General features: G+C 33.0%; 1 protein-coding gene across 5 annotated transcripts in view; it reads right to left on the bottom strand.

Moving 5' to 3' along the window:
* The window catches only part of LOC127730411 (uncharacterized), an 85,267-nt gene extending 59,558 nt beyond the window's left edge, over nucleotides 1-25,709 (bottom strand). For 4 of the 5 annotated variants that reach the window (XR_007995096.1, XM_052238809.1, XM_052238810.1 and 1 more), the window contains exons 1-11: nucleotides 25,603-25,703; nucleotides 24,146-24,414; nucleotides 23,471-23,626; nucleotides 15,792-15,832; nucleotides 14,152-14,237; nucleotides 12,765-12,954; nucleotides 7,346-7,426; nucleotides 4,906-5,160; nucleotides 3,167-3,430; nucleotides 529-1,529; nucleotides 76-244 (exon numbers count right to left, since the gene is read on the bottom strand). Coding sequence is in view for 3 of the 5 variants with exons in the window: in XM_052238809.1 (XP_052094769.1) it covers nucleotides 76-244; nucleotides 529-1,529; nucleotides 3,167-3,430; nucleotides 4,906-5,160; nucleotides 7,346-7,426; nucleotides 12,765-12,954; nucleotides 14,152-14,237; nucleotides 15,792-15,832; nucleotides 23,471-23,626; nucleotides 24,146-24,414; nucleotides 25,603-25,611 (2,521 nt within the window). In the remaining 2 variants the exon portion in view is untranslated. Of the gene's footprint in view, nucleotides 1-75; nucleotides 245-528; nucleotides 1,530-3,166; nucleotides 3,431-4,905; nucleotides 5,161-7,345; nucleotides 7,427-12,764; nucleotides 12,955-14,151; nucleotides 14,238-15,791; nucleotides 15,833-23,470; nucleotides 23,627-24,145; nucleotides 24,415-25,602 lie in introns of all 5 variants that reach the window. The other variant, XM_052238813.1, reaches the window with a different exon arrangement.
* Between the last annotated feature and the right edge of the window lie 343 nt (nucleotides 25,710-26,052).

Raw genomic sequence — 26,052 nt, 5'->3', positions numbered from 1 at the left:
CACATATTAAAAGTATAAAAACTTAGTCTTGAACATGTGAAATCTAGTGAAATATCAGATATAAAGAATACATACCTGAGAAGGTAACATCTTGAATTATTATTGAATCAATCTGTAAATCCGGCGGTGGAGTTAGCTTAACATCTATACGATGGTCACGTACATTGTTTGTTGTATTGTAGTCTTGATATCTGGTCTCAACAAATACCCAAAATAAGCCCATGTCGCCCTCATGCAAATTCACCTAAATTTAATAGAAATTTATTTCGCATAGTCGTGAAAAGATGCATATTGACTTTGATGCTTCCTTACCGTATATTTAGTAGTAAAACAAACTATATAAAAATGAAATAATAACTCTAGAAGACTTAATTGCATAAATACCAAGAAAGAGGGAACATTTACTGTTGTATTATTGTTAAAGCATTGTCAGTCAATGTTTAAACTGTATACATAAGTTCGCAGGATATTCATAAATACTGAAATAATTGTATATATATATATATATATATATATATTTGTAAATACCTTTGCTTGAGATGTGTATCCATCCTCTGGGAACAAGATATTCCTTTGCATAACAACAGTTGGACTTCTGAATCTTTTTGCGTCTTCGAAACTGTCGGTAAAAGAAAAAAACACAAGGTCATTCCAACTGGCGGTCTCTGTTATTCCAGTGCCAGTGTTACGCACTGACCATTGAACAACAAATGATTGTCCTGAGAATGCAACCTTTGGAACTATGATACGTTCTACTGTCAAATCTGGAATTTTTCTCGTTTCAAATGACCATTTTGGACCAGGAATAGTATCATTCTCTCCAATATCAATTTCAACCTTCCATGAATATTTTGTATTGGATGTTAATCTTGATGTTTTCCAATATGTACGCGATTGTATGGTAATAACTGGTTGTTCTGGTTTTTCTTGTCCATACAGCCACAGATATATTTCATATCTGGTAGCTTTTGGATAGGATGGCCATCGTAATGTGGACTGTAATTCTACATTCACTTGACCATTTTTAGGCGTCACTGGTACTTCCAGTTGCAAAATTTTAATTTGCTGTGTGCCATTTGTTGTGCTTCCACAACTATCTTCAATGTGCCATGTTCGTATAATTGTGATACCACATTTGTTAAGAATGTTTGAATCTGTAAAGTAAATTCTTTTGAAAGGTATTCCGCAAGGGTGATTTACATTTTTTGAAATATATTGTTGCATGCTCTTGGTAAAATCATCAATATCTCCGCAAGGAACCAATGCCTCTCTTGCAAACAATAACCTTATTGGTGTCGGAGATTCAAATAAGATTACTTGTGTTTGTATAGCTTCATTCCCTGCAGCATCAGTTGCAGTCCAAACTCTTTGAATTCCACAGTTTTCTCCTACACTGTCTGTATAAATAATGTTCGTTCCATTAGGATTATTGTCTGTTACAATCGGGATGCCGGTTATGTTTGGGTTAAAATCTGCACCACACATGAGTGTTTGATTCACGAGTGTAGTCATCGAAGGTGGAGTGAAATCTGTTTAATATACAATCATAAAATGTTGTTATTATGTAATGAAATATATGTCTTAGACTAGGTCAATAAAAGGTTTAATAGCATAATTTATTATGTTTTTTAATAAGTAAATAAACTCTCATCATAGATACCAGGATTAGAACTTTGGCGTTTCGTCTGCAAAAGACGCGTTCGCTCGAATAAGAAAAAAGTAAAAAAAGGCTAATAAAAGTACGAGGTTGAAGGCATTGAGGCGTGTAAATATGCGGTCATACCTCACATTCAATGGTGTCACAATCAAGTAAAGAGGACAGGATCATGGCTCCGACAATTGAAACAAACATATCTGGTATTCCATTACGGTCAACGAAATCATGATGGCTACCGTAATACTCTCGAATACTAACGACTTCAACTTTACCATTAGGAACCATGGGTTCAATAGTTTCCTTTTTCGTCAAGGAAATTATCATAGGAAACAAAATACCCCATCAACTCGGAGATATGTACTCCATATGCAGGCGATACTTGAATGTTATTACAAACGAGTTGAACGTTCGATGAGATAGATGCGATCAACAAAGACACATGACATTGAAATATTAAGTTAGAATACATCATTCGTATAGGAAAAAGTGAAGTTAAAGATAATGTTAGCTTCTTTCCATTCTACCTAAGAAACTTCTGTATAAAGAATGTCGTATGTGAATAAAGGAACACGTCGGCAAGATGAGGAGCACAGTTTGTTTTCGTAGGAATGCCAATCGTTTGTTAATAACATCTTCGAAACATCACAAATGTGTTGTCAATTGAAATATCATTTTGATGATGTAAGTTTAAGATAATTGTTTTTTCAATCCGAATGATTTATCCTTTCCTTGTCATTCTTTGCCTTAAACAGTGATGAACTGATTCTTTAATTTATCTTTAAATTTATCACGAGAAATACTTGTGTAGAGGAGAGAAATATTGTATATCCAGAGATTCGATGGCGGAATCTGTGTCTTTAATGATCATAATAACCACTCTATCTTTCTTTTCCGATGATATAAAAACAATTATCTTTTTCTTGACGTCACAGATGATTTTCAGAGGAAAGCAGGAAAGCTTGACGTCATCATTGAATTTTGACCAAGGCATAACTGAGATAAAACGAAGATAAAACACATTGATTCTAAAAACAATAATCAACTGGTCGGGTAAAGTATAAATAGACTAAATATTAGAGCAATCATGCTTTTGCATTTCTATCATGTATTACTGATATATGATTCAAATAATTAAGACCATTCACAGTATTGACTGTCTATTAATTTAATTTAGTACATAACATTTGTGAGAGACCTCTTTCTTTATTTTTTTTTATATTATTGGTTTTTTTTTATTGTAATAATTCTACAAGTTCTGCAGAAATAATATTTAAAGTAATAATTTTCCATAACCTTCAAAGACGTACTGATTTATATTTTTCAAAACTATATTCTCAGCATGTAAAGCTCTTTATTCAAGAATTCCTACTTGTTCAAAAATGCGAAATACTAATATAGAAACACTCTCCCATATGGCTTCAACATTTGAAATAAGAGCAAGTTTAGTGTATATGTAATCTGAGACACGGCTTTGTGTTTAAAAAGACCTCTGTTAAGACAAACCAATACCTGTCTTAAATCTGTAAAGAGTGCTATTGCCTTCATTTCCAACAGCGTCGACAGCTTTCACAAGAAAAACATAAGTGGTGTTATCTTTCAAACTAAACATAGTGTTGAATAGATTACAGATGACATACGTTGGAAAGCTCCCTTCTTCATAAAGACTACAGTAGGTACTACAGTTTTCATTGCAGCTTAAGCTGAATGTGAACTGTTGATGTTTGCTTATGTCATGTGGTTTATCGTTGATAAAAATATCCGGTGGAGTCGTATCTAGAAGACAATAAATAAGGACATGAATATTAGTATCAACCTAATTCTACTTTTACAACAGGTCACATATTGTCAGGGTTTTCTAAAGCGCATCGTCACTAAAACATATTTTGATAAACATAACATCAAACAGAATCATACACACAAGAATAGTCATTTTGGTGTTAGTGTATTGTTTTGAATTCTTATGACGTTAATTTGTCGCACGAGGAAAAGCATAACTCGACTAACGAAAGCTAAATTTTAATAGCCTAGTTGGTCGAGTGATGCAGGGCACTGTGTACAGTGCATGCGGTGTTGCCACAATGTCCCAGATTCAGGGGTTCAAATCCCGCTAAGGAAAGAACTATTTGCTCACACAAATTTGCAGATCTAACATTGCTGTGCTAAATTTGAGACGAAGTATATATAAATTATGGTGTAAGTCCTATATTACTACAGGTTATCCAATTGAGAACGCCTGTCGTAAAGTTGTCAATATTTAGACGTGCAATGTATATAATACAGTTTTACGCTTGACGAAAGCAAGCTTGATAACGTCTCCTCACACGTTGTGACGTCGCTGATAACTTCTCTTCAGACATTGTGACGTCGCTGATAATACCTGCTCTCGTCTCAAAGCCGTGATACGAGAATTACGGAGCGACTGAGCAGGGTGATATAGGCGTAGGGAAGGAAATAATAAAATTAAAATTTAATGTGACGACATGGTAAGTGAAGTTATCAGCCTTTACCACAGACAAAAACAACTGATCTGCAAGGTGTACCATCTACTTGCCATAAGTTATAATTTCCAGATGACATGTTTAAATTATGAAACTGACAAAACTTTGGTTACAACGAACAAAAACAAAAACTAATTCACTTATAGTATAGTAAAATTTGTCTACATTAATTATTATGTAATTTATCTACTTATCTATGCGATTCAAGATTCTGTAATGAAGAGTACCCAAATTGCATGCATCTTTAAATTCACATCCGTAAAATTCGAATAACTGATTTTTTTTTATGTCTCCAAATATTTAGAACATTTGGACAATGGTCCATGCTTAATATTCATTTTTTTGGAAATAGATACCTGTAACATATTTTAATTGCTCATTTTTAAAAGTTGACTTTTGTGGACTTCCCAATTAATACTTCATCGGTTGATATATACTGTGAACGTTTTGTGTATATCTAAATATAGTTAGCTATTTTGAAAGACGTATATAATGTCAAATCATAATAATACAAATTGTTTAGTTTCTAACTTGTAAGGTTTTTGCCTCAATTTTTGCTAAATGGATTTAATTTAAGTTCTCGGTACAATTTGGGTACTGTGACGTTACATTTTTCAATGATAAAAATTAGGTCAAAATTATCAAGAAAAAATATCACTCTCTTTACTTAAATCTTCTAGATACACATTTCTTTTAAAGAAAGACGACAAGATGCAATTATATCAGGAACTTTAAAATATAACACCTTACCTATTTGGAATTCGTATTTTCCAACGTCTGCTTGGTTTCCCTCTAAGTCTGTCCCAAATATGAATAACGTATAAAATCCCTCTTTCAAGTTGTCTCCAGACCAGTAATCTGTACAGTTCGCCTTTTTTGTCGCATCTGGTTTGACAATGGTACATTTTGATGTTACAGGCTCGTTAAATGTCCATGATACAGTAATATTACCATTCGTTGCTTTCTGTCTCGATATAAAGGTTAGTTCGGGTTTTGTTACATCTCCTGTTGAAAACACATATACATCAATGAGTTTGCTTTGTCAAAAGTATGTGGTGGTTTAGTTTCTCAAAAGTACCCTTCCCTACCCCAACTTATCTACCAGTTCTAAACTACATGTAAACAGCGGCTACGGTGTATGATTAAAATATATTGTATTTTTCCAAATGTGGGGATTTCCAAATCAAGCTTTCACTTAACTTTACCTAGTTTTTGTAGGGAGTCATATTGAAACTCGTAATTCCGCGATAAGTCCTTTGTATTTTGACCATTTTATAAATTAACATCCCACTTTTCAAATCATGTAAAAATCGGATGCCGATGTGTTGTGTCGTTTTTTGTGTCAATTTGGATATTGTCACGAATAAAACCTATGAAAGATGTCAGGCTTACGATTTGGGACGTCAGACGAGCGTTTCATCTAAACAAGACTCATCAGGTGTGCTCAAAATTAAAACAGAAGGACGGCCAAACAAATTACGAATTTGAAGAGCATAAAAAAAACGAAAACCTAGAACAGTTATTGCAAATACGGTTAAGTAAGTTTCTGTCTGGGTGTAAAAACCTTTAGTGTTCCGATTTATTCTATATTCTACAGAACATGAAAATATCAATTATATTCCATGTCAACACAAAAGTGCTGAGTACTGGGCTGTTGATACCCTAGAGAACGAAACGTCCAACAGCAGTGACACCGACTAAGTGCTTGTATAAACTCAACAAAGATGCCAGGCTTATAATTTGAACGTCAGACGCGCGTTCTGTATACATAAGAGCTCAAATCAACACAGTTGGAATGCCAAACCAATTTTGATATATATACCAAATTTAATAATTGTGACTTCATTTCCTGTGAACTTTTATCCAGTGAATTTTTTCCATGTGACTTTTTTCCGTGCCTTTTTTCCTGTGACTTTTTTCCTTCAATCTAGAAAAAATGTGTTTTTGTTGTCAAAGGCATCAATACGACTTTCGTAATCTGATTTAAATCGACAATAGTTAAGGCCATTGAAAAGTTAATGTGTATGTAGCGAGGTCTTGACAGGTATACTGAAATCTGGGAATGATGGGCTGGAAGCAGGAGTCAAGAGTCTGGTGGAAACCAAGGGGAGACCAAAAGTAAAACATAGGGTTATGCTTGAATACTTTCTGATACCTATTTCCGTCTTGGAGTAAAGGGAATAAGACTTGGAATCAGAGACCCCTTTCACCCCTCAACATAGGGCTAAGTTTCTCGCATTTAAAAAAAGTGCGAAATTTTTTTTTTAATCACTTAGATACTTATAATCCATCTGATCAAGTTTGTTTTTGGGATTTCAAATCAATGATATAGTTTTATAGTGGAAATGTTAAAACTATAATACACTTAATACTGTAAACACTTTAGTCGTAAAAGCGTTTTGAGGATACAACAAATAAGTAAAGAAGTCGTGAAAGCCAAGCAAACAGCGGTACAACAGGTTTGGTCTTCTGTATTTAAAACAAATATGTCAAGTTGATTGTGAGTTTTATGCCGAACCCTTTCTAACTGATTCTCATTGTTTGTTACACAACGGTACCAGATTAGGGTAAGGTTTGCCTAGTCGCATTCTATGTGACTGTCCAAGTCACGTGACATAACTGAATGTCTACTTTGCATAAAGAACACATATTTTAATAATTTAGTTTTGGATGTAACGCGTCTTCTGATTGGTTGACGTTGTTTTGTTTATCAGCTCATAGACATAGTTTTGTCATGTGACCGTGACGTCATCAACGTTTTTTCATGGTTTACTCCGGTTTAAAATGGAATTTAGAATTAAATTATAAGAAATGACTGTAATATGTTTTCTGTCTATTCGAAATAACATAAACAATGTGGTGCACACGTTAAAATAACCCGCTACGCAGATTATTCAGTGTGCACCACATTTTTGATGTTATTTCTTCATAGACAGAAAAATATTACAGTCATTCCTTAAATCAACAATAATTGTCATGACGTTATTTGACAGAAATTTGAGGAAAGGACACAGATTTGGGGCTCGAAAAAGGGCCACAGATTTGCATTTCATGACGTCGTGGGACACAGATCTGAGGAAAGGACATAGATTTAAGGTCGGAAACAGATTTGAACTTTACAAATATATACAAGAGAAACCCAAAAATGATAATTTAAGGAATTGTGATTAAAAAATACATAAATATTTACTTATTCTAAACTCCCAAAATGTTTTGTTGCGAATTGGCGATGATTCAACTTTACAATCGTTGGTCTTTCCTCGGGCGGCACCTGAAAGGAAAATATATATGAATAACATTGTGAGCAGGGTAATCATTTAAAACGTTCAAATATTTCAGATTAAAGCACACATTACTGTGTTCGAAAATGTGATTATCTTTTTCGTGAAATTGGCATGAAGTAAAGAAATAAGATAAAAATAATCCAATGGAGAGCTGTAAACAGCTAAATTTAGAACACATTATATGCGTCTAAAATTGATAATAATCGTAACAAAGATATTCTCACAAATAATTGAATTTCATGAAAAAAAAATGTTTTGTGAACAAGGATCATAGCTTTATTGTAAAGTCATTGATAAAAAAATAACTTATAAATAACTCCAGCATATGGTAAATGACGCTAAAATGACGCTAGTTAATGATTTTATACTTAATTAGAATCGTAAAATAAAAGCTGATATTCAAATTTTAATATCTTTTTTAACCATAAAAATAGTTATTCGTCAATAACCACACTATGTAAACGGTGTCCTCTTTGAAACTCGGTGTACTGTGACTTCCAATTTGCAACACCAAATAACAACAAGACATTAAGTGTGGTATGATTATTTTGTTTTCTATATTGATTTTTTTACTTGTTAATAACAAGATATATTTCAGAATGAATTTTGCAAACATTAATTGCATATTTCCCAAATCATGAATTAAAATCCCCTTCAAAATCATTTATCCTTGATATATAAGTATGGTCCTTAATATTACTGCATTACTTTACATGGAATGAATATACATAGTCGGTTTAATCTGCAAGTGTGCTGTTACTTCGCGTTCATAATATTTCAGACGTTACTGTGCTTTCACGTTTTTGTGTACTGTGACTTCGTGCTGTAGTATCAAATTACAACCTCAACTATCAGTTTTCGTATTCTAGGGTGATCATATTGGTTTATTATTTAACTTAACAATATCGTAACCCTGCAAACTTTGTACGAATCCAATAGTCGCTGTATACGTTTTCATTCTCTAACAAAATATCCTCAACTCCGGATAAACACACATGTTTGGTTTTGCATGTGTAAAGTATCTCTTCTTTCAAACAAATTTTCATGGTTTTGTACCAGGCTGAAGTGTTTATCCAATAATAAGGTATCGGACAGTCATCTAGTCTCATTCATTTGATACAAACTGGCATGGACACCACTTATCACTAAGGCATGTATAGCTATAATTTCTCCTAATCCCTTTTAGTTCCCTTACTATTTTTTTACTTATATTTGTCGTAAATTCGAAATTTGTAAGCTTGACAGTACCACCAATTCTTTCATGAAATGGAGAAGTTCATTGTTATATTTCTGGCACTTTGATAGACATATCATTCATGTCGACTATATCCAATTCATAGAATTTCATCAACATTTGATATATTCGAAACAGATTCTTATATGCTTAACATATCTGTTCAGTCATTTGCTGTTGGCTTGTCTTCAAAATCAAAGAGATCTACACCGTCGCACATTGAAATGTTCTGGACCGAAATGACTGACTGGTATCTGAAACAAGAGTGCACAAGCTGAAATGTCTCGCCTTCTTTACTGACCATTGATTTTATGTTGATTGTCCTAAATATAAAGATTTACTAAAAGTATCACATAAACTTAACATGATCCAAGAAAATGAGGTCAAGGTCAGATAAACCAAACCGGAAATACATGTACACCTTACAATCATTCAATACACCAAATATAGTTGACCTATTGCTTATAGTTTCTAAGAAACAGACTTAAACAGGAAAATTAAACATTGACCAATGAACCATGAAAATAAGGTCAAGGTCAGATGAATCATGCCAGACAGACATGTACACCTTACAATCAATCTATGCATTAAATATAGTTGACCTATTGCTTATAGCATCTAAGAAACAAACTTAACCATGAAAACTTAACATTGACCAATGAACCATGAAAATGAGGTCAAGGTCAGATGATACCTGCCAGACAGACATATACACCTTACAATCATTCCATACAACAAATATAGTTGACCTATTGGTTATAGTTTAAGAAAAACAGACCAAAACACAAAAACTAAACACTGAGCAATGAACCGTGAAAAGAGGTCAAGGTCAAATAAAACCTGTCAGACTGACATGTACATTGTAACATATTTCCATACACTAAATATAGTTGACATATAGTATTAGAAAAAAAGACCAAAACACAAAAACTTAACTTTAACCACTGAACCATAAAAATGAGGTCAAGGTCAGATGACACCTGCCAGTTGGACATGTACACCTTACAATTATTCCATACACCAAATATAGAAGACCTATTGCTTATAGTATCTGATATATGGACGTGACCACGAAAACTTAACCTTGTTCACTGATCCATGAAATGAGGTCGAAGTCAGATGAAAACTGTCTGACGGGCATGAGGACATTGCAAGGTAAGCACATATTAAATATAGTTATCCTATTACTCATAATAAGAGAGAAATTAACATTACAAAAAATGTTAACTTTTTTTTCAAGTAGTCACTGAACCATGAAAATGAGGTCAAGGACAATGAACATATGACAGACGGAAACTTCATAACAAAAGGCATCTATATACAAAGTATTAAGTATCTGGGTCTTCCACCTTGGAAAATATAAAGCTTTTAAGAAGTTAGCTAACGCCGCCGCCACCGCCGGATCACTATCACTATGTCGAGCTTTCTGCGACAAAAGTTTTAGGATCGACAAAAACCTGTTCCTATCTAGAGGACATGTTCTGTTTTAGCCGTCTACACAAATCTTGTAAATTTTCAGTCTATCATTATCTGCTATAAACAACGATTTCAAAACTGCTGCCTTTATAAATACTTTTACATTGATATCTATGAATATTTGTTTCCCATATCTTTCAAATTCACATAACTTAAGGTTTGATTACCATACTGACCAGTGGTTGGCAATAATTCATAGTTTGTTTTTTTGCATTTCAACACTTTATTTCCATGATGGGCTATAGTATGCTTCAGTTTGTCTTTCTATGACAATGACCTCTCATCACAATAATTACAACTCAATGGGTACTTTGCACAGTGGACTCGACAAAACATTAATTTGACAAAATGAATAAACTCAAAATGTACAATGAATGCAACAAGTTACAAAATACAGATTCTTCGTAAAACTGAGAAAGATCAAATGAGAGCACCCCAAATAATTTCTCAGTTTACAGCTGCAAAATATGGGACGATTTTAACGGTTTAAAATTACATTGCAGTTGTTAAACGTGAAGTCACTGTACATTCACAATTACATTGCAGTTGTTAAACGTGAAGTCACTGTACATTCACAATCACTTTGTACAAGAAGTCACAGTACACAGGACTGAAATGAACGCGAAGTCACAGCATACTTGCAGACTAAACCGATCATGTATATTTATTACATGTAAAAGAATGAAGCAATATGAGGGACCATGCATGTTTGATATCAAAGATAAATGATGTTTATGTTTAATTCATGTTTTGGCATTTATAACAATATGTTTAACTGAATTATCAAAAATCTTTGAATGCCATCGAACTTTCAGACAAAACACACAAATGCTTTAAAATGTATTATTATTTATATGTTAATATCCAACTTGTGTTTACAAAATTCATTCAGAAATAGATCATGTTATTTAAAACAAATATAGAAATATAACAAAATAAACATACCAAATTGAATGTCCTGTTGTCATTTGGTGTTGCAAAATGGAAGTCTCAGTACACCGAGAACGCGAAGACACATTTCATAAATTACATAGTGTGATAACGGGTCAAATGGTTAATGCCGAATATAATTTTTTAGCTCACCTTTCCAAAGAAAAGGTGAGCTTTTGCCATCACTTGGCGCCCGTCGTCGTCCGTCGTCGTCGTCCGTCCGGTGTAAACTATTTCAAACATCTTCTCCTCTGAAACTACTTAACCAATTCCAACAAAACTTAAGCTGAATGATCCTTAGGGTATCTAGAATAAAGTTTGTGTTTTATTTTATGTTTCGTAAAAAAACATAGCCGCCATGGCTAAAAATAGAACATAGGGGTAAAATGCAGTTTTTGGTTTATATCTCAAAAACTAAAGCATTTAGAGCAAATCTGATATGGGTAAAAATTTTCATTAGGTCAAGTTCTATCAGCCCTGAAATTGTCAGATGAATCTAACAACCCATTGTTGGGTTGCAGCCTCTAAATTGGTAATTTTAAGGAAATTTTGCAGTTTTGGTTATTATCTTGAATAATATTATAGATAAAGATAAACTGTAAACAACAAAAACGTTCAGCAAAGTAAGATCTACAAATAAGTTTAATATGACCAAAATTGTCAATTGACCCCTTAAAAGGAGTTATTGCCCTTTAAGGACAATTTTACACAATTTGTTTATCATGTTTTCTAACATTAAAAAATCTTGTTCTCTGAAACTACTGAACCAAATTAAACCAAACTAAAGCTGAATGATTCTTAGGTTATCTAGACTAAAGTTTGTGTTTTATTTTCTGTTTCCTCAGAAAACATGGCCGCCATGGCTAAAAATAGAACATAGGGTATAGGGTAAAATGCAGTTTTTGACTTATATCTCAAAAACTAAAGCATTTAGAGCAAATCAGACAAGAAGTTAAAGTATTCATTAGGTCAAGGTTTACCTGCCCTGAAATTATCAGCCAAATCGGGTATCTGATTTTTAGGTTATTGCCCCTGAATTGATGATTTTAAGGAAATTTTGCAGTTGTCGGTTATTATCTTGAATATTATTATAGATAAAGATAAACTGTAAACAGTAAAAATGTTCAGCAAAGTAAGATCTACAAATAAGTTTTATATGACCGAATTTGTCAATTGACCCCTTTTTCACAATTTGTTCATCTAGTTTGCTTACTTTAAAAAATCTTCTCCTTTGAAACTGCTGAATGAGTTTCAGAGTATCTAGTATAAATTTTGTATTTTATTTCCTTGTACGTCAAGAAACATAGCCACTATGGCTAAAATGGAATATAGGGCTTAAATGCATTTTTTTGCTTTTGAAGAAAATATGACAGATACAAAGAACATTTAAATGGCATTTTTAAGCTACTCATTAATATATATTGAAAAGCAAAAAGAATCATTGATGAAAGATTTAAGCAAACAATTACAGGTGAGCGATTCAGGCTCTTGAGAGCCTCTTGTTATAAATCGTACGGTGAATTTTCTAAAGAATATTTTCCGCCTTATAATGAAGTCTTCCGTGCTAATTTAATCGTTTACATGTAAGAATGTACTTGTATTTAGAAACAAAGAAAATAAAGAAATTTTAGCAGGTTACATAATTATCATGGTTTAGATTTAAACAAAATAAAATTATGATATACCTGGATCTAAGTTCACGTAATAGTGTTTCTTTTCTGTAAACTCAAAATTTGTATTTACTATAAGAGTCTTTTCAATGGCACCTTGTGGAAAATGAGCATCTTTGCTTGTTGAAATGTCGATTTTGTATATTACTGCATCCGTGTCATTTTCTTTGAAGTACATATATGTTGTTCTGTTCGGTCGTTCAAACTAAAAACATGTATGAAATTATTCAATATTTGCTTTTTATTCATTGGTGGAAAGAAATGGTGATATAGAAATCTACAATATAAAGATTTGGTATGTCTTCAAAATTTACACAAAGTTATGACTAAATCAGTCATCCGGAATTTTATTCTTAAAGTATATATTTATTTCAATAATCAGTACTATTATCTGGTTAATTTCAGAAGAATGTTACAAAATAAGATGCCCTTCTTATCAACAGACTTGTATTCAAATTAAAGAACTAATTATTTACTACTGATCTATTTGGTTTTTTTTTTAGTTTTTCTCTCCTAGTAAAATGATTATTCTAAACGCTTTGCATGACGTTTATTTCTTAGTAGGCGTCCACAGTAATTATCGATTTTTAAACTAGTACGTCCATTAAAAACAAAAACAGAAAAATACAAGGCCGTGTACATCAATAGGACAAGCGTTTCATGACCTTCGTATTATGTGAATATGCACGCGTTACGCTTCAAATGAAAGTTTCGTTACGCAATTCAAATTATGATTTGTGCATATAACACCAATTTTGTTTGAGGCTTTGTCTGCTTGGACAATAAAAAAAAGAGGATAAATATGAAAATAAGAAGATGTGGTATTATTGCCATGACACAGAAATTAACAACAATAGATCACCGTACAGCCTTCAACTGAGTCAAACTCATACCGCATATTCAGCTATAAAAGTCCCCGAAATGACAAATGTAAATCAATTCAAATGAGAAAACTAACGGCCTGATTTATGTACAAAATAATGAACGAAAACCAAATATGATATAAGACAACCATTAATTTACAGGCTCCTGACTTAGAACAGGCACATACAGAATGTGGCGGGGTTACACTAGTTTGAAGGCGCGCCAAACCTCCCTTTACCTAGGACAGTAAGAACACAATATAAAAATCAGTTGAAAAGGGCATAACTCACCAGATCGATACAAAGCAGAAATACATAAAACAAAAACACAGAGCAGACGTGGCAGGGTACTTATGCATCCCCACAACAAAAAGACACTAAGTACAAATCTGAGAGTACTCGCAGTTACTGACAGCTAGTTGAAACCCAATAACAACAAATAAAAAAAAAATCCAAAATCATCAGGGATCTTGTAGGCAAGTTTCCGCCTATTAACGGTTGTTGTATAAACTTTTATACTTCAAATATAACATTATTACCTGTTTATCAAATTTGATTGTCCATGTGCTATGGTTTGGAAATAAATCACCAACAGGATGTACTTCAACTATATCTGGTGGAGACACTGTAGATAATTTAAATAAAGAATAGTGTTAGATCATATGAAATCCATAAAGATCAACATAGCACCGTACAATTTGATTGCAATTTCATTATTTCCCACATTGGGATTTGATATTAGTATAGATTTGAATTCTGTGGTGTTTTTTCATTCAAACGAAATGAAAGCAGGTGACCTTCACATTTAGCATAAAGCACGTCCTACATCATATCAAGCGCGTACACATTTCAGAAAACAGCATACAATTCTTATATTTACAGAATTTCGACATAAAAATATATATGTTATTAACATTTTAAATTTAAAAGTAGACAGAAATTGTGTATTGAAATGAAAGGTGTATCATGTACAGTGAAATCAATTATATGCGTCATATAGCTGAAATTTGCATATCGCCATGATTTAAAAAAAAAAAGATAACTAATAAAATATTCATTAAATTACAATAATTATTATACAAAGAAGATCATAGGATAATAATGTATTGTTACATATCTTTAAAAATAAATCATAAATCATAGATTGCTTTTATACGGCATGGCTAGTTTTCATACAAATTGGAAACATGTGACTGAATAGAATTAAATAATTCGTATTTCAGCCAATACAAGATCAACATTTGTATGAATTGAAAACCCATTATAAATATTCTGTGAATATAGCTGTGAAAGTATGAGCAAAAACAAGACTCTGAATCTATTCATCTCCACCATTTGTCATAAACCTTTAAAAATCATCAAGGTAAATCCACTTATGATTGCTGAGTTTCATCTGTGACAATGGGTCTTCATCTTGTAGTTAGCACTCACACTTCACCCTAATTACCCCAGTACTGTACATTATTTTTCGTATTGGACTATATTGGTTTATTTTGTGCTAACTAGCACTAAAAATCATCATTACATTTGATACCATGATTTTTACTTCTTCACAGATTTAAGTGTAGATGGCCATTGCATACACTTGTGTGCTGCAGTAACAAAATAGTGGCTGAATTAAGAGGTTGGAAAAGAAGGAGAAAGTCTAATGGAAGGAAACGTACAAAGAATGTCTGCGTGGAGAATGTCAAGGACATAAATCATTTTGAAATGAATGAATGAATTTCTTCCAAATATGCATGGGGCCTCGGTAGCCAAGTGGTCAATGGTCGAAGTACTGTATCACTGGTCTGTCAACACTGAGATTGGGAGTACGAATCCCGCATTCGGCAGGGGCGATCGACTTCAATCTTAATTAACAAGGATTGTCTGTTTTTCATTCGAAGTTCGATGGTTCTCTCCAGGCACTCTGGCTTCCTCCACCAGTAAATACTTACCGCCACGAAATATCATTATAATGCTAAAAATGTCGTTAAACACCAATCAATCAATCAATCCGAATATGCAGGATAATTTTTTTTAATCCCTCTTATCAATTCTGCAACGGTATATACTTAATTTTATCCTATATACGTAATGCCAAATAACCCCTATGATAATAATATCTTCGTTAACGGTTGTAAATGCCAGAATGTAATTAATGAGAACTATCTAAAGTTTGTTAAATATTCTGACTTACCTCCAACAAGCAGTCGGATACAAATCGAGTCAGAGTTCGCCCTGTAATCAAATTTTTATAGTTTCATTCTAATGCCCTTGCCATGTCTTGCAACACTCAATTACATTAATTTTACTTATCTGGCACCATGTTACTCATATTGTTGTTTCCTGATCAGAATATTGTATTGTAAAAACAGTATTTTTAGGCGTACTTATTCGCCTTTTCAAAATTGCTTTTAAAGAGCTAAACATTAATAATCTCGTGTAAATGATGGCTAGGAATACATATCATATGATTATATTAAAAACTTAAACGGATAGCAGGGAAAATTATCTGGCTAGCAAAGCTTGGTTAACATTGATGCTGTGAAAATTAAGTCTACAGTAGTAAAAACATGATATTGCTTTGCTCGTTCCTATTTTTAGCGCTCAACTTTGTCTCTCTCTACTCTTAATGAAGGATAATACTGAAAGACTTAAATCAAAATAAATTCAAAAGAAGTCCAATAGGGAATAAACAGAGTTTTGTTACTTTTTTATTTTCTTAATTGAACATTATTTGAATATCATTGAAAGCACCCGTATTTTAATCGCTTAACGCTTTCTAACTTCAATCAGGATAATAATTTCTGAAAAAAAATACAATTTGATCTTTGCTTAATGTTTTTGTTTCTCTATTAAATTAAAGTATGGAATAGTTTGAATGTTCCTTTGGTATCTTTCGCCTCTCGTTTTCACCAAGGTATTACATGAATAAATATACCGAATATCTACAATAACACAACTGTGTCACAGGTTTTATGTACAATAAAATATTGAGCAGTTTACTTGATAAAGAATGGTTGTCTAAAATATGTCAAAATGTATTAAATAAAACGGTATAAAAGTTGAATTATAAGTTCATATATAACTTTATGAATCAGAATGAATTCAAAGGTTATAACCATTAACGGAAAATGATTACCAAGAATCCTTAATTTCAAGATTTTTCTACAATAGACAATGTTCTTTCTTAAGATAATAACGAATTTAAAAGTAGTTGGCATCTCATTTGACGAACATAAGAGAAACAATTGGGTGTCGTTCGTACAATGTACCTGGACACCTGCAAACGAACACAAAATAGCGTTTCATCACAAAATTTGATCTCGGACGCTTTTTATTAACGTTTGAAGCACTCTGGATTTTTTCCCGGTCGATTTATATTTTGTTCTTCCAAACTTTGAGGCACACCTGATGAAGCTTGTTTCAGAAAAATTTAAGATGCGTCCTGTCTCTTAGTTTCCGGTTCATATATAATGTTATGGTTGCAACTCTCTTCTTGAAATTGACCTTAGACGGCTTTTGATGTTTGATAAAAAAATTTACAAATTCACTCAATTTAGAAACGTTTATTATTTTAATCTGGACCGTATCTGAGTGAAAGGATACCACAGAAACACGTGGCATACGCATGGAAATCATGGTATCATACTTTTTGACACACGTAATGCTATAATAAATTTACAATTTATTGGTAGCAGGACACCTGTATCATTTGACAAAGTTGCTTTGCTTCTGAAAAACTCGTGTTTACTTAAATGACTATTATGTATGCCTTAAGATATTACAATTACCTACATTTAAACTGCTGGGATATATTCATCATTGACTGATACTATCAAAACAAATCTTTTATTCCTCATCACAAATTGGTCGATAGTAATCAGGTGAGTGTGCCATGAATTAACAAATAATATATTTGCCCCAAATACCTTATGTTCTTACATCGTTTACTTTAACTGGTTCTAAATGGGCAAAACGAGGAGTATCATATAAGCCGGATATATTAAATGTCATAGTACCCAAATCGCACCGAGTACTCAATTTGCACCCATTTTGTAAACGAAGCAGCGGAAATTTTACAGGTTTTCTTAGATACTGAATTAACAATCCGTATTTTTATAATTTGACACTATGCACGTCTTTCAACATAGCTAAATATATCTAGATTTACTAAAAACGGTAACATTGTATATCAATAGATGAAGTATCCAGTGAAAGGGGTAAAATCTACGGACGAAATATTCCGTCGTCATGGTAAAAAATATCACTTCTATGTTGACGATATACAAGTATACATTGTCATCAAGCCCAGGGGTGTAGCTAGAAAAGTATTTAAGTGTAGGCATATTTCGCCGAGCGTAGCGAGGCGAAAAATTTTTTGGACTATTTTATGCAGAAAATAAGCTTAATTAAGGCCCCTAGAGGATCAAGGAAAACGATTTTTAACTTTTTCGAACGGAATTTTTCAACTCATTGGGCAAAAATTTGTTAAAATTAAACAAATCTAAAATTTCTGGACTTTTTATAAATAACTTTCAGGTCCAGCTTCATACACAAAGTCAATGATACGCTTATTCAAAGTCCAGTCGACGGTTTTTTCTTCCAACAAAATCGATTATACTCGCATCAACATCACCCTTCAGGTGTTGGTGGATATAAAGAAGAGATATATTATAATAGGAAATCTCTCGTCTCCCATTGTCGATTTCAGGCAGGACTTTACGCGTCGCATCGCGCTGAAGGATCTTTCACTGGTAGCCGATGAAACGGGCATTGTCAATAATATCCAAATAATCCTATGCACCGAAGGGTAAAAATCGGCGTTCGTGACATTAAGGACACCAAGAAGTCTATCAGGCCTGTTGTCTTCAATACACCAACGGGCTTTCCATCGAGCGACCTCATCGTCAAATTCTCTTTTTTCACCTAAATCCGAACGGTAAATGTTGTAGATTTTGTCCGCTATTGTAGGAGTCAAGTTCCCTAACTTGGTTGGAATAAAGTAAGATGCAAAGAAACGTTCCTCGTTGCTGATTAAGCGCTTTGTAATTTCACCAACCGAGTGGTCGATAAATACGAAGTACAACGAAACTCTCCAATAGTCTGTCGGGTCACTAATTGGGTGATGAGCTCTGTGTCGTTGACGTCCAGCGATACGAGTAACTGATGGCTGAATGTCGTGTTCTGCTGTCATATCTGTTGCTCTTGCAAACAAAGACTCCCAAACTGTAACATCACCTCTTTCATCCGAAAGCCTTTGAATGACAATTTTAGCTTCTGTCAAAGCTCAGTCTATCAAATCAATATTGGGTTTCTGTAAACAATTTGTCAAGACGACTGTTGAGCTTAATATAGTATGTGTTTTGCAACAACAAGACTTATGATAAATTCGAATCGAAGAATCGCATTTATACTCTGTGCTGCTTTGTCATCATTGTCGACTTTCAGGGAATTCAGGACAGAGACAACAATTTACTGCAAATGCTGTTCGAAATGTAAACAGAGAATCTGCACGGCTTGACCAAATCGTCTCACACAGCGTTCTTAACTTTGTTCGGCGTTCTAAATGTTCTTGACCATTTTCATTTCAGAGAGTTCTTCTGTGAAAGTAGTCAAGCTTTTAGCCGAATAATCAAATTTGAACGCAATTTCCTGTACAGTTGACATCATATTTCTCACACAAAGTTCTTTCTTTTTTCATTTAAAGGGGTATAAAACTAGCAAATTTATGTATAGGCACGTGCCTAGTCGAGCCTTAGGTAGCTACGCCATTGAAGCCGTTAGACTACTGAAAGAATTATTTTCAAAACTCGAACTATATCTGTCCGATACAAGTTCATGGATGTCAAAAAATATGTAGAAACTTAATCAAGATAAAACCAAACTTATCATATTCACACAGAAACGTATGAAAGCAAGTGTACCTAATCTGCAACTGAAAGTCGGCAATATTGTGATAAGTAGTGTATCCTGCGTGATAAACCGAGGAGAATATTTTGATAAACATCTTCTGAAGTATCTGCCATAGTAAAATCAGGTAATTTTCACATCAGTAAAACTGGAAACATTCGCAGCTTTATAACAACAGCCGCGTGTAAGACACTAGTTAGTGAACTGTCTAGTAACATCCAAACTTCATTACGGGAATATTGTGCTCTACAGTATCAACAAGACTTCAATGAACATATTACAAAACTTTCAAAATACACCAAGACAAGGAAACATGAACAAATTACGCCGATACTCATTTACCGATTTGCATTGGTTACTCGTCCAATACAGACCACAATACAAAATACTTATTTAGGCGTACTGTTTTTTTGAATGGAATTGGCCCTGCTTACATTAGGGAACTAGTCAATAATCACGTGCCACATCGATGTCTTTGTTCGAGTTTTACCCAACTACTTACCGTTCCAAAAGTGCAGACGGAGACGTACGGCGAAAGATAATTTGATTGGGAAGCTCCATTTCTTTTTTATGCCTTTTAATAACAATTTTTACTTACGGGTTTTTGCATGTTTTTGTATTTATTTTCAATGCAACATTTGGTACTCCTTTAGGGTTCTTACCTGATTCGCATGATTTTTAGACGACAAGGTTAATACATTTTATTATTTTGTTTTACTATTTATTTCCGTATTGACTTTTTTATGGTTGTCATTTTTTGGTATTTTTATTTCAGTTTTTGCATCTGACATATTGAATGTTTTGTGTCTTTCTTTTTAATTTGTTTTAATCCACTATGCTGCATGTACAGCGCTTTGAAAAAAATTTATTATACGACGTTCACAAAAAGGACACTTTTAAAATTCAATCAAGGATAAATGTTACAGGGATCCATTTCTTACAAAATGCATAGCTAACATGGAATATAATTTTATTGTCAAATGGTTCTAAAGATGTGAAAAAATAATACAAAGCATTAGTTATGTGATATTTACGGACCTGCAGTTAGGCATGGTTACAATTTAGAAACGTCTCATTACAGAATTTTAGGTCGTTTGGAGGGCAGTTCAAATACATTTTTCTATGATTCAGTATAGATTCAAATTGAATTTGTGAAACTCTATTGTACATAAGAATATCAAATATAATAAACTGCTTCGCTGAGCGCAGCTAGATACGCCCGCAAAGGTCCAACCCTGAACAGTTGGGGCAAAAATTGACACAATATTCATACTTGATTCAGGTCTGAATTTGGATTGTAATTAAATATTTGACATATTATAGGTTTCTGAATAAATGTAGTCAAAGAACTTGAAATTGGTTATATGAATTGAATTTATATTCAATTAAAGATTTCTTGCTGTTGTGCAATACTTAGTAAATCTGTTGTCAGACTATAAACAAATAAAGTTCAATTAATTCTCAATGTCATATTAGAAATTTATGAAAATAAAAAGGGAGCTTACATTAATAGATATAAACAATTCACCAAAGTTTCATGAGAATTGGTGACAGCATTTTTGAGTTATTGTCCGAAAACTGGAAAATCACCCCTTTTTTTAATGAATAAAACCCCATAACTCAGAAATGTAAAATGTAAAATTTATAAAATTCTAAAGGGAGCTTACATCAATACATACAAACAATTCACCAAAGTTTCATAAGAATTGCTGAAAGCATTTTTGAGTTTTTGTCCGAAAACTGGAAAATCCCCCCTTTTTTTATGAATAAACCCTGTAACTCGGAAACGTAAAATCTAAAATTTATAAAAATCGAAAGGGAACTCATGTCAATAGATATAAACAATTCACCACAATTTCTTGCAAGTTGGTGAAAGCATTCTTGACTTATTGTCCGAAAACTGGAAAATCCCCCTTTTTTTAATAAATAAAACCCCATAACTCAGAAACGTAAAATCTAAACTTTATAAAAAACGAAAGGGAGCTCATGTCAACAGATATAAACAATTCACCAAAGTTTTATGCAAATTGGTTGAAGCATTTTTGAGTTAATGTCCGACATGTTGACGACGGACAGACGGACGGACAGACGGACGGACAGACGGACGGACAGACGGACGGACGGACAGACGGACAACGGTATACCATAATACGTCCCGTAAACGGGCGTATAAAAACTGCATGGAAATTTATGTCTGTTAATTAAATCAATGTAAGTCAAAATAGGGGTGTAATTTTGGTTCCCTAATGTTACCCTTCTGGATTACCCAATATAACTCTAATAAAATAAAATACACAATTTTCTTCATTTAGAAAAAAGTCTAAAAATTAATTGCTTTCTTTTGTAAAACTTTGCATGTTTCATTAAAGTTTTAGACTGATTGTTTTCTGCTATTTTACAATCCTAGATGGAATAAGACATCCAATCTACCATAAATAAAATGATTCATATTTTTGAAATGTGTGCAAAATTATATTTACATGACTTTTTAATAGTTATGCAGTGTACTGCCTTAAATTCCTTGTGCTACTCAGACCAAGAGCTCTCCGAAGCTGTTACATACATTTTATGCTAATTCTTTTTACTTTATAGTAATTACAACAACAAAATATAGATAATTTTACTTTATATTAGTACTTGCCAGATTAAGTTCGAAATTTTTACAAATTATCATCTTTGACTGTCTTAGTACTTCATATGTGTTATATGTGTTTATTTTTTGCATGCTGCATGCTTTGTTATGATTCTGGTGACATCTTGTTATTGTTCTTTTTTTTTTCTTCTTCACATATTTATTTTTCTTCCACACTTATTGTCCGGGCTAGTTCTATGATATGAATGGACCAAAGTTAATAGAGGTAATTTACCATACTGTAAACCACCAAGTAAAGTTGTGCACTTGACTTCGGAATGTGCAAGATAACCACTGTTTCCATAGAAATAGAAAAAATGTGAATAAATTTTGAAAATTCTAAATCTTTTATTTTGAGACTCGACCTAACGTATCTTTATGGAAAGTTGCCTGTTATGCCTAGATGGAAATACAGTATTTAGAACTTCCAAAAAAGGGCTCATTGCGATAAAAACTGGGGAATGGCATGACATTGGCCCCTACGGGAAAACATTAAAGTAGTATTTTCTTACAGAATATGGTACGGCAAACCCAGTGAAACTTTACTGAAATGTTATATGTCATGTCTCAATTTGGCATCTGTCATTGAGATTTTTTAAAATGGTACTTTACAAAAATGACAACTGGCATGTGTAGAGATACTGTTTGACGTTGGAATTTTCAAAATGGCTGCCGTTACCATGAAAACAGTTAAAATTTTCAAAATGGTCCAAACTTAATGAAACTTAATATAAATGTTATCTGGCATGTGTTGATGCGCGATCTGACTTTTGAATTTACAAAATGTCTGCCGTTTAGTGACAATCGGTGGACTAAGGTGCCATCCGATATTGCTTGAAATTGCAAATCTAGTTGTATGTGTTACTGTATACGTTTTTATTATATTCGGATAAAAACTCATCAGCCCTTCTGTTTAAAATGTTTGTCAATATGCCAACTCATTGGTTGTGTAGGGAAATGATCTAATAGATAAATAAGTAGTTGGAGAGTATTTCTGTACATCTTCCTTGCAATGTTTTTACGGGAAAATTAGATGTCACAACTGATTGACAAATTAACTTTCCAAAAGGAAATATTAAAAGGAGACACACAAAACAAATATGGTAAATGAATCAACAAAATACTTGTAATTATATAGCATTTGCTTATAAACATGATATGATATTCACAATAGAAAAAGTTACAAGGAAGTTCTTGTTTGGGAAAGTGTGGTAGTTCAACATCATTTATTGATATGCTAGAAACGTAATAATATCTATCTTTTTATTAAATCAATTTTATTTGTTGATATTGTCTTTAATATTTAACATACATACAAATCATAAACTTACCCGTTGCTATCTAAAGCTGTATAACAAAATATGTGAGGTCCAGCCTGTCCAGTATCTGGGGTCCATGATATATTGACATACCATTCCCTATTGGCATACACATCTAGTTCAGATTTCACCATTCCTTGTGGTGAAGCAGTTTGAATTTCTCTGATACTGTTTGACAAACAAAAAACCTCTGTTCACGCAAAATCAACTATAACATCAGTAAAAAATTTAATTTCAAATGTTTTGCATCACATTTGCGAAATATTTTAATGATGCAGTAAAGAAGAATGGATGGATGGCTGTTTAACATGCATATTCGGAACGAAGAATATGTAAATTTGATTTAGATATGGACCCTGCCTTGTACCAGACTGACAAAATGAGTCGGATTTTGGGCTTGCTAATTCTCAAGGTGACAGTCATCACGAAAAATTACACAAATTGGAAAACATCATTCTGAATCCAAGCCGACCAGTCTTTGTCCTTACTCCTAAACACAGTCGATCTAGGCTCAGAAGTAACAACTATCAATTTACTTCGACTCGACCGGGAATCAATCCTGCACCCAAATTGAGTATCGCTGAAGCTGACTTGTGTTGTAAGGTAATGAAGATGGTTAAGCTTGGATGTGTCCCTTTTAACATAATAAGTAAATTTCGAACTCATAATTTTTTTTAATTTCCCTACCTGATAGTTTGGCTACCACTATTACTAATAATTGGTTCAAAATACGTAGTGTTAAAAGGTATTCCAATGCAAGATCCTTCTATACGTGTTGGCTCAACAAAAGTTGGCTTACTGGCACATGTTGTATTTGACCTAAAAACCACGACTAAAAATTGTAATGGCACACTACTGAGTGCTTCCATAGATCCGGTAGAGATAAAATCTTCTATTTGTATTGCAACACCGTACCAACCAGCTTGTGTTGCTGAATATGATACCGTACATTCTCTCTGAAATACAACAATTATGGCTACCATATGATTGGTGACTTAAACATTGTTCAACAACAGTTCTCTACAAAATATATTAGCAAAAGTGCCGAACGAACATGAAACTAAATCCATTATGATACATATATCTATCTTCAGAAACCTAAAATTTGTAAGACACGTGTATGATTTCCATGTTGTCTTCCCTGCAGACAAAGCCCTATACATTATCAAATGATTGTGTGTACTGCTTGATAAGGAGATAGTAAAAACCAGATATGTATTCAATGACACTTCATAAAAAGGAAATCCTAGATAATTTGTCGGTTTTATGTTCCTGTAGAATTTCAACCAGAAATGAAGGAACTGCATATCTTTCCCTTTATTACTCGATACCCCAAGTACATAAGTGTCCTTGCAAAAAATGATACATTGCCTGTGAGCTTAAAGCTGCACGAAACTTCTTTTGAAATACACACATTAATTCTATAAACATCCAAAAATGCGTTTCAGAGTGACTGTCAATCTACCTACTCTAGGGTTGGTATCAATAAGTTGTAGATACTCTAAGTATTCTAAAGGTCTTTTCGTATTCTCCTTTTAACTTTACGTTCCACCGTATAGATTATGTCATCTTACTGCATTGTGACTATGTTGATTTCATTTATTTAACATTAGTTAAACGATACTGTGAACCGGAAACTTGAAGGATTTATTTTTTGACGTAAAATAAGTAATGTCTGATGTATTGACATCCACATATAAATTGGCCGTTAGATCGGTTGACAACTTTATCATTAAGAGATGTCATCAAATTTTTTAAATGTCTATTTTCGATGTTTTATCCCAAAGGTAACTTTAATTGGACTCTATAAATTTTATCTCCCAGTTGATATATACACAGGGTTTATGTCTCCTATCAGAAATTTCTTGAAAGAAAATTGCTGCTTGCAAGTAAGCTATATAAACTAGAAGGAGGAGGAGCACAACGTTTTGCAATCAAAGATGGTATTTTGATAAAAGACGTTTAAAAACAATTTATTATTCCTAATTCTTTGTATTTTATAAAGTTCTTATCTTTTATTCATATTCTAAAAATTCAAGTTTTTTTTACATAATGAATAAAAGCACGTTTCGATTTTGAAAAAACAATTAAAAATAACTGTCGCTTAAATGTATTGCACGAGTTTTCAACAAAATAAATATTACCTCATGCATTTCTGCTCCGCTGAAAGAGTAGCAAATGCCTCCGCATTCGTTTTGATTTGAAATTGCCCATCTGCATCTGATGTCGTCATTGTCAGGATCACTGACTGCATAAGTTTAATAAAAATTAATTATTATGATCATTGTTTCTGCTGGTTAACTTACACGACAATGTGATTATTTTCAAAAGTGTAAAAAAAAAATCATTACTTATGAATCTATAATAGAATCATGTGCAAAACAGTGTAGCCGAGACCATTGATTGGCGCGCTAAAATATCCCATTGACTGGGTCAGATAAGTTGAACGTTCGTCTGTAACGCCCACAACTCACGACGTATTTATTATAGACATTTAAACTGTGGGGTCACCAAAGGGTCTCAACGCCTAAATAAAATAATTCGGAAAACTAATCAGGAATAACCTTTGTGTTTTGATTTATATTGAATACTTA

This window comes from Mytilus californianus, unplaced genomic scaffold (assembly GCF_021869535.1).
Source record: "Mytilus californianus isolate M0D057914Y unplaced genomic scaffold, xbMytCali1.0.p SCAF_2, whole genome shotgun sequence".
Lineage (NCBI taxonomy): Eukaryota > Metazoa > Mollusca > Bivalvia > Mytilida > Mytilidae > Mytilus > Mytilus californianus.
The sequence above is the reverse complement of the archived record's forward strand: the minus strand, read 5'-3'. Positions and strand labels throughout refer to the sequence as shown.